General features: G+C 36.8%; 1 protein-coding gene across 1 annotated transcript; it reads right to left on the reverse strand.

Annotated features, from left to right (window-relative positions):
- Window positions 1–2,437: 2,437 nt before the first annotated feature.
- Window positions 2,438–8,080, reverse strand: LOC147531640 (choline monooxygenase, putative (CMO-like)). Its single transcript, XM_086648169.1, has 10 exons — window positions 7,517–8,080; window positions 5,845–5,890; window positions 5,540–5,675; window positions 5,013–5,087; window positions 4,706–4,918; window positions 4,084–4,179; window positions 3,574–3,695; window positions 3,368–3,461; window positions 2,862–2,912; window positions 2,438–2,765 (listed from the first exon to the last, which is right to left on the reverse strand). The coding sequence occupies exons 1-10, from the start codon at window positions 7,836–7,838 to the stop codon at window positions 2,628–2,630; spliced, it is 1,293 nt and encodes a 430-aa protein (XP_086504295.1). The 5' UTR covers window positions 7,839–8,080; the 3' UTR covers window positions 2,438–2,627.
- Window positions 8,081–10,224: the final 2,144 nt, after the last annotated feature.

The raw sequence follows: 10,224 nt of genomic DNA on the forward strand, positions 1-10,224 counted from the left end.
CAATCAAGAACATAATACAGAGATTTACGTGGTTCGGTTGGTGAGACCTACTCCACGGCGACAACGGCGCGATGATTTCCACTATGATAAGCAAACAAGTTTACACAAGAGATTCGTGAGATTATGTCTACTGATATCTCCTTAGAGTTTAGTTTATATAGCCACTAAACCCTAATCCCACCGCCCCACCGACTCTCTACAACCGACATCATACACAGATAACACTAATCACCGACATAAGCCTAGCTTCCGCATCCCAGCTCTGTCTCGGAGTCCAGCTCTCTCTCACAGCCTTGCTTCGCATACCAGCTCTGTCTCAGTAATCAGCTCTGCTAACGGGTAAGCGGGTTGGCGGGTCGTAAACCTGGTTCGATACCAATCCATATTCGAGTCACTTCTAACAATGAAGAAGGTTTTTATATGGTAGAGAATCCAGCGGATATGCTGACCAAGGCAGTTACAACTTTCAAGTTTAAGCATTGCTTAGACTTGATTGGGTTTTCCAGATGTTAGCCCTAGCAGGGTTGGAGCGACGATGGCTCAGATGCGCTGAGCTATGATGGTGGAGATCTAAGTCAAGGGGAGCATATTCAAGTCAAGGTGGAGAATTGAAAGAAGTGACTCGAATATGGATTGGTATCGAACCCGGTTACGACCCGCCAACCTGCTTACAAGGCAATGGTAATTGCCTGCCGAGACTTCGGTCTTGGCGCCGAATTTTGGACCCGTTAGCGAAGCTGATTACTGAGACAGAGTTGGTATGCGAAGCAAGGCTGTGAGGCAGAGCTGGACTCCGAGACAGAGCTGGGATGCGGAAGCTAGGCTTATGTCGGTGATTAGTGTTATCTGTGTATAATGTCGGTTGTAGGAGAGTCGGTTGTAGAGAGTCGGTGAGGCGGTGGGATTAGGGTTTAGTGACTATATAAATTAAACCCTAAGGAGATATCATTAGCACAATCTAACGAATCTCTTGTGTAAACTTGTTTGCTTATCATAGTGGAAATCATCGCGCTGTTGTCGCCTTGGAGTAGGTCTCACCAACCGAACCACGTAAATCTCTGTGTTCTATTCTTAATTGTTCTTTACTATTCCTATTGCTTGTCTTGGATTACTCATGTTGATCACATTCAACCCCGATCACCATAACAGAAAGGGTGGGGCTAATGAAATGATGTAATTTTGATTTCTTTGCTGTTTTTTGGTTTCTTATTTATTTGTATTCGGTTCGGGCTTCTCCCGCTTATCATTATAAAAAAAACAATATTCAAACGTTATAACACAACATTGTGTGAACCAATTATGTAAGGAAAGCTATAGTTATTAAAGGGGTGATTGGATACGGTTGGAACAATCAAAACTAAGTTTGTCAATGAATATCCGAATATTCGACATCCGATCCGCATCCGCATTCGAAGTTTAAAAAAATATCCGAAATTTCGGATATCGGATAGGAATTTGGATATTCCTTATCTGATATCTGCTTATCGGATACGGATACACTAATATTCGATTCGATAAATATTCGTATCCGATAAGTAATATAAAAAATAATAAAAATTTAAATTTATTCATAATAATATATAAAATGTATGGTTAAGATTTATTATTTACATCTAATGATTAAAAATTTAAAAGAAAAAATTTGAAATTTTGTTAAAGTTTCGGATATCGAATATTATCCGATATCCCGTTAATATTATCTGATTCGGATATTGATTTATAATATCCGTCGGATAATTATCGGATACGGATATTCGGATAGCTTATCAGATTCGGATATGTCTATATCTGATCTGATAAGCTACAGTTTACAGGCCTAATCAAAACTTCACCAACCTGCCATTCCACTCCCCAAGCCAACCATTTTGTCTTTAGTACACGGCACTAGGCGGTAAGGTGGGGAGTAGGATATAGGGTAACTGTATCACGGTTGATTACTTTATCGACAACTGATTCGCTGAAAATTTTGTTTGTTTCGTCTCATGAGCATGACTGATATTATGAAGAGCTTTGCCCCAAATTGAACCTTCGGTGTTGACCGAAGTTCAATTTGTAAGAGGGTAATAGCGGTGATATCTGTGTGAAGGAGAGATTAGAAAGTTTCTACTTTGCGAATATCTTGTTTTCCTTTTTGTATACTCATACTTGTAAACTCTTGACGATATAGGAGGTATCAGATTATTCCCCTCACCCGAAACTTATTATTATTGATCTCTTTACTTAACGAATCGAGTCAGATAGTGGTGTCAATGGCTAGGTCGCCTTTGCCAACGCTAGTAGTGGACTCTCGAGCCACTTCCCAGCTATCTGGATGTAGGCTACCACAATTGTGGCATAGACCGTAAAGATTTTCACATTTGTGACATTGCTATAATTTTTAGTTTTAATTGAACTTAGGATGGAAGTCGGAATCATTTAAAAATCGGAACATACAACATTTAAAAAAGATAGTTAAAATACCCAAACCAGAATATATCCATTTACACCTTTACAAAGTCAAAGGAGTTCATAAACCATGACATAGTTTGCTGCCACCACAACAGGGGCATAACCTAACCCACAATACACAGCTAGTAGCAGGAACGTTTCTATATAAACACACATACACATATATATAGTTAAGGAGATCATTTGTTGAGGTTCTCATAAAGCATGCAATGGAAATGATGCATGGCTTTCTCCACAGATGGAGCGTACCTGCCACTGGAATATGCTGGGGACTCAAGTCCCTTTTGGACACCTTCACATAATGTTATGTCTTCAATCTACAAAATCATATTTTTCCCCCCTTCTTAGAGTTGCATTAGATACATATACGAATTAATACTGAATATAAAGGAGCATACGGAATAGTTTTTTACCTGAACTCTTTCACTTTCTTCTAAGCTTTGATTGATAAAAGATTTGTCATCCTGAATGTGCAGATTAACAACGGAAGCTCAGAAAAACTGTATAGATATAATGAGCAACTAAGTAATTTGGGATAAAGATTAACTCGCGTTTAGCTTGGGTAGACACCAGATAGGCAGACAGTTAATATAACTTAAGGAAAGAGATGCCCGAAATAGTTTATAAACAAGCACCAAAAGGTTCAATATTGTCGGTTCAGTAAAGAGGATTAAGATAATTGTTTCTCGGGTCAAACTAAAGGTCCTACTGTTATAGTTGAGTGTATACACTATAAAACATTGCCAAAGAATGAGAATAAAACTTAAGAGTCAAATTTTACTAATGCGATCTTTGGTACGAAAGTCAGACGTAGAACTCCATCATGTGACAAGTCAACATGTGAGGCTGCGAGTAACTTCACACTTAATACCAAAAACTGAAATAGAAAGTTGTACCTACAATACAGGGGTTTTATTACCTTAAGAGAAGCATCAAGGAAGTAATCAAATACGACCTGACATTTACTGGGTCCCAATGGAATAACTAGATTAGTATCCATCCATGGGCCATACCTGCAGGGAATCCACATATCTCCATATATCAAAAAAGTGAAAGTTTAAACCAAAAAATAATGAGAAAAACAGAGAAACCAGACACTAACAAATCTTTCAATCGAGTGAGTACCTATTAATCATGAAGTTTGGGTAGATGAAAGCATATATAGCTTTTGATCCAAGTCGATCGAAATCATCTCCTCCTTCATTTGTACCACTTCCACATTCTTGAATACTAACCTTATCAAATATCTGTTTCATCAACAAAAGTGTACCAAATAATGCACGATTGATTATAGAATATACTAACAATTGTTCTAAGAAGTACTCTTTGCAGAAACAGATCATGGTCCAGAAAGGTATCAACGTACTTATTATATATTGGACCATGACTAACACCCTTGTGCACATAAAGGGGTATAGACACCATCATATCAGGGTCATTTCACGGTGATATGCGATATATATTGAGATATGAATGACGACAGATCTGCCACAAGGATTCGCGAGAAGGTGTGCATTGTAGGTGTAATGCTATCATTTTCCTTATGTAATATGAGTTACGTTACAGAAATTATGATTTTATAAAGAGGACAATTGATAAACTAAATTACTAAAAAAGTGAGAGCAGTGAACACACTGTGGTGGAGTAGGAGTCCAGCTTAAGACCCAAAGCAAGACCAGGATGAGCATAAGGCACATGATAACCGCCATCTAAATAGTTGTCACAGAAAACCTGCAAAGGACATGGATCAAAAGATACTAGTACTCAAAACAAAGCTCAGCAAATCGAAGTATATATATCTATTATATAAAACAGAAGGGAAAACGATGACTGGGACAAACATCCTTTTTTAATAAAGGATATTGTCTAGAAGCCCTTCTCAAATTTTAAGATATAGTCCTTCGTAGAAATATAGTTACCTATTTAAAAAACAATAATCCTTTCCTTCTAAGAAATAAAAATTTTAATTTAAGAAAAAAAGAAACAAAATCAATTTCAAGAGTTAAAAAAAGAAATTAAAATCTCTCTCTCTCTCTCTCAATAAAATAATAATTAGTTTAAGAGAAAAGAAACAAAAAAACAATACAAAAAAATAATAACTAATAAAAATCTCTCTCTCTCAATAAAATATAACAATAAATTTCGTAACATTTGATGTCCGTGCCCTGGGGCACGGGATATACCCTAGTATATATATATATTTGTCATTTGAAAGGGAGTAGATGCATATTTAATAAATTCTGTACAAAAGACAAACCTTCCAGTTACATTTGATGGTATATTCACGTCTACAAACAAAACTTAATGATGAATCAATTCCATTTGTACTTAGTAATTCAGAGCAGTTACCAAGCCATTCGTTTTCCACACACTTGTTTTCTACTCTATGTAGAGGTTGCACATCTTCATCGAAATTTATAAGTACAAAAGGTCCCCAAGTATCTATTTGCAGCGGTATGAGCCCAAATTCCTGCTCCCCATGGCCAGGAGAAGAAAAAAAGATATCACTACAAAAGATGAGAGAGAGAGAGAGAGAGAGAGAGAGAGACGTCACTACCACATACATTGACTTTGAAGTTTTCTATTCCTGATATTCTTGTAGCCTTAACTAGTGCACCATCTAGACCATAAGTCCATCCCTACAAGAGTACAAGAGTAAGTTAAGAGGGAGAGATTATGCAAATCTCATGTAGTTAAAATATCCATCATTGGAACACAAAAAACATCCACAAATTTGTGATGATTGTGAACTACAACTTCATGGCTATGTATTTCAAATTTGCAGTATCTATGAGGTACATTTAGTAAAGTCATTACATTCATTGGATGGCATTGATTACATCATGAAGATACAATATTGAAATACAAAATGAGGAATGGATGAGCACATGCACGTTTGTATTTCTTTATGCACACATGCCGTGTTATTTACTATTTCTTCACTTACGGGATACACCCCGTACCTAAAGAATCAATTATATATCCAATAAATATCATACTTGTATACCAATAGTGGAAAAGGAGGGTAAATGATATTAGCAACTAACCGATGTTATCGTTTTGTTCGACTAGAAAATAGTTAGAAACTTACATGATAAGGGCATACAAAGCAAGACTTCTGCCCACTGCCAGATGCAAGAAGAGAAGCATGATGCCGGCACACATTGTGAAAGGCTTGAGTTTTTCCATTTGCATCTCGACATACAACAAACTCCACCTTTCCTAACCTATACAAATAACTTATTAGCAACCTTAAATGAAAGACAAATTTAAATGAGCAACTCCACACTAATAAATACACACACACACACACACACACATATATATATATATATATATATATATATATATATATTAGCATAAGAAAACTGATTGGTAGTAAAGCAATAGATGTACCTGCCAGTGAAGAAGTCATGGGGATTTTTTATTTGTGCAGTAAACCCTGACAATCAGGAGGCAGGAAGCACATAAATGAAATTAATAAAACACAAAACAATATGTAGCGCTGAGTTGGTACTGTTACAAATAAATAGGATCACCGAAGCATGTAACTGCAAACATAACAAGCTTACCTGCTCGGGTACAAAATTAACATACAAAAGAGATATTGTGTCACAACAGGGAAACCCAAACATTTTCTTCAAATATTTGGGATAACTGAAACTGATGTAGTCCCATTCAGTGGCAAAGTCATAAACTTTCGTCCCAGTGGCAGTTTTTAGCTAATACAAGAGAATATAATTGCGAGAGATATAACTGTCTCTATATTTTAGATCAGTACACATATTTGGTCACGCTAGGATGAGTTTTCATCATCATATTGACCTCATATTCTGTGTATTAGATCAATACAGTATCACTAACACAATTTTAAGCTTATGAAAGCATTACCATTTATCAATTCATCTCTCATGCGATTACATAATTTTTTTTACTAAGGTCGTAACAGAATAGACATTTTCGACCTCTCAGTTGCAATTGGTAGGACTAATGCCACACCATCAAGAGCATATAAAAAAATGATACACCTCATTGTCTCATTGATCTGTCTATTTTTGCAAAACCAGTAATGTCTTTCATCATCTGAATTTTATTGTTATACTGCATGGCTGTTCTATTAGTTTGAAGTTGATATTCAAGTACAACGTGATCAATATCATAAAAATCTTTCTAAACGTAACTGTAAAAAGTATTAAAGGAAAAATTATTCTTTTATAGTAGTAAATGTATGGATTTATTTTGATGAGGTGGGCTTTGGTGCCTCTAGCTTAGTTAGGCTTGGTATAAGAGTCTATTGGGCAGGGTTGGTTTATGCGACGTGTGAATTTGAGGTTAGAGTTAAATGGCTTACACGGGTCACTTTTTATCTTCTTGGGGTTGACAACTTGGTAGGGTTAGCTTTTTTTTTTAAACTTCAAGGCAAGGGGTTCACAACTTAATGGGAGTTAGGTCATTGGAGCTGTGGGAGCACGTGCCCCCGCAGGCCCCAACATGGCTTCACAACTGATTTCATTTGGGATATGCTGTGATACTACTTGTACACATACGACCTCAAATATGACTTTCTTCTAGCTGAACAGTCAAACATGTGTTTTTCATTGGGTGATGCACACAGTTGAACCTACAACGTGTTAATCTCATTTTGTAGCATATTATTGGGCAATTTACCAAATGTCTTCCTAGTGTTGAACAATCACATTTTAGCTCCCAAATATATCTGGTAGACTTAAAAAATGATTGTTCCGGTTATAGGCCGATAATTTTCTTTACTCTTTTCTGATTCTACCCGTACTAGTGTCTGTAGGATCTCAGTTAAGTTTGTTATCATCCAACTCAAACCAATTAACAATAAGCCGGGAGAACCTAGACATTATAATTTTGGTTGCTAGATAGCTCTTTTGCGGACTATTCTAATAATCTCAATTAATTGGGGGTTCCCATTTTTGTTTTTCATTTTACTAATAATTAAGCAGGATTGTTTTTTTTGGATAGTCATCCTTATCTTATAAAGTTATTACGTAAAAGAAGCAAATTAGATGATTAGAAGAAAGAGAAAATAGGAAATTACCTACTGCCTGCCATCCTCGAAAAAATATGCGATCAAATTCTAGAGAGAAAAAGGAAGGATGGGTATACCACGAACTGGGAGGAGTTAGGGCTTCTTCTATTGGAATTTTAGGGTTAAACTCTTCAACCAACTTTAGAGCTTCATCTAATGACGAAGAAGAATAATGATATCTGGAAGCAGAGCAATAAGTTTTACAGGTGGAGAATCTGGGTAAAACAATCTGATTAGACTGAAAGTAATTAGGCTCTGGTAATGGATTAAAATTTTTATGAATTTTTAGGGTTTTGGATGGGAGAGACGAGAGAGGTTTAAGCATTGCCATGGCTTCTAGAGTCCTCTGCGCCCACTATAGCTGAAACTTTCACCAAAATTTGCATTATTTTCTGCCCAAACTAAGTGGGTAATATTTTCTGCCCAAACTAATTGGTTAATGTTGTGGCAACAATCCCACATCCATGGTGAGAGGGAGGGTAGTGGATTGAGACTTTCACAAACATCTATATAATAAATGACATACGTTTTTGGTGTCATGTCATAATTTTGGTTTATAAATCTCGGTCGTTCAATTTCTTTTGTAAATCATGGCCCTTCATTTTAAAGAGACTTTGAAATGATAGATATTTAACCGTCAAAATAACTAGCCACTCCCTAAAAATTCTCTAACTCTTTTTCTCTCTTTCCTCTTTTCTCCCTTCAAACAACTCAATATAATCTCGGTTATTATATTAAATATATTTTTATTACTTCAATATTTGTGTAAGACCAAAATATTTGATAATTTCGTATTACATAAAGTTTATAGACAAAATGTCCCGTAGACAGGTGATTTATTATAGACAAAATGTCTTCATAGACAGTTTCAAGGCATTGAGTTTGTAGACAAAATATCTTTCTAGATATTTTAAGACATTTGATCCATGGACAAATTGTCCTAGAGACATTTCAAGATCTTGAATCCATATACAAAATGTGTTGGTGGATATTTATTATTTTAATATTATTATTATTGTTTAATGACATCAAATAATATATTTGTACTAACATTTTAAAAATATATGTTTTGACTTTCATACACATCTGTGAATATTTGTGGACATTGATGGACATTTGGTTGACATTTATTGTTTAATATTATTATTATTGTTTAATCACATTAAATCCAAATTTGTGGACATTGATAAACATTTGGTGGTCATTTAATATTTTAATATTATTATTGTTGTTTAATCACATGATGGACTCCAAATGTCTCTTTTTTTTAAACACATTTTGGGCTCCAAATTTGTCTCAAATCCTTCACAAAATCCATCAAATTATTAAATCTATCAAAGTCCGCGGACATTTGTCTATAATTGAATGCCACAGACATTCGAGGATTTGTGAATGTCTAGATTTGAATGCCTCAGACATTTCAGGATTTTCAAACGTCTGGATTTGAATACCTCAGACATTTCAGGATTTTCAAATGTCCGAATTTGCCTCAGACATTTCAGGATTCTCAAATGTCTGGATTTGAATGGCCCAGACATTTGAGAATCCTCAAATGTCTACAAATGTCTCAGTCCACTACCCACCCCCCCCCCCCCCCCCCCCCACCCCCCGGAGCGTGGTGCTTCTCTTAATAGGTTAAACACCCTTCCCTAGTGAGGCTTTTTAAAACCATGAGGTCCAGGTGCGCCAAAGCGGACAGTATCACTAACAACACACACGGCTAGTCCGCACCATCCTATAACACGTTATCAGCACGATTTGCTCTACTGTGATGTGATCTTGGAGGGTGTGTTGTGGCAACAGTACGACATTGATGGTGAGACGGCGTGTGGTGCTCCTCGTAAGAGGTTAAGCACCCTTCCCTAGTGAGGCCTTTTAAAACCGTGAGACCCAGGTGTGCGAAAGCGGACAGTATCACTAGCAGCCTAGAAAGTTGGTCCGCACCATCCTATAACACGTTATCAGCATGATTTCCTCTACTGTGATGTGGTCTTGGGAGGGCGTGTTGTGGCAACAATCCCACATTGTGAAGGATATATCCTTGCGGTCTGGAGATGTCCTTCCGAGGAAGTGTCATTCAACCAAGGTGGCAATGCGTTCAATTTGTCAGTTAGGATAACGATGACTTTATCCGAAAGATCATCTAGTTTGGTCTAATTAGGGGTCGTAATGCTTAGTTAGAAGCCGCTTACGATCGTCGGGTTACCAAAGAGTGGTAGCTTGATCGGAGAGAGTTTTACTAGTGGGAGTTTGCCTATAGATGGATATGATCTAGTCTGATAGTGCCAAAATATAGAAAGAATCGGGTTTGAAATAAAAGTCTGAAAAAGTGGAAAACCCACTTATGGGGTGTCCTGACCAAGCCCGGTAAGGGATTGATCAGGACCGACCATAGTGTTGGAGTGGGCCGGCCAGGCCAAGCCCATTAATGGGCTTAAGTGGCCGGCCACACTAAATTGGGGGAAACCCTTATTTCCAGACAGAAAGAATTCTGATAAGTCTATCTTTTCTGGGGCTCCTATTGAAACCTAATTTGAGTGAAACTCCTATTAGGGTTTCTCTATATAAGGTCATTAGAGTTCAGAAAAAAGGTTGGATTTTTCTCAAGAAAAAACAACTTATCTCTCTGTTCCTCAGCAAATTCAGAAACAGAGAACATAGCAACAGGTTCACCATTCACCATTAAAGGCTTTGTATACTCCAGTGGTGTTCTTCGA

Source organism: Eschscholzia californica, unplaced genomic scaffold (assembly GCF_041429995.1).
Source record: "Eschscholzia californica isolate CP2 unplaced genomic scaffold, dmEscCali1.0.p SCAF_6, whole genome shotgun sequence".
Taxonomy (NCBI): domain Eukaryota; kingdom Viridiplantae; phylum Streptophyta; class Magnoliopsida; order Ranunculales; family Papaveraceae; genus Eschscholzia; species Eschscholzia californica.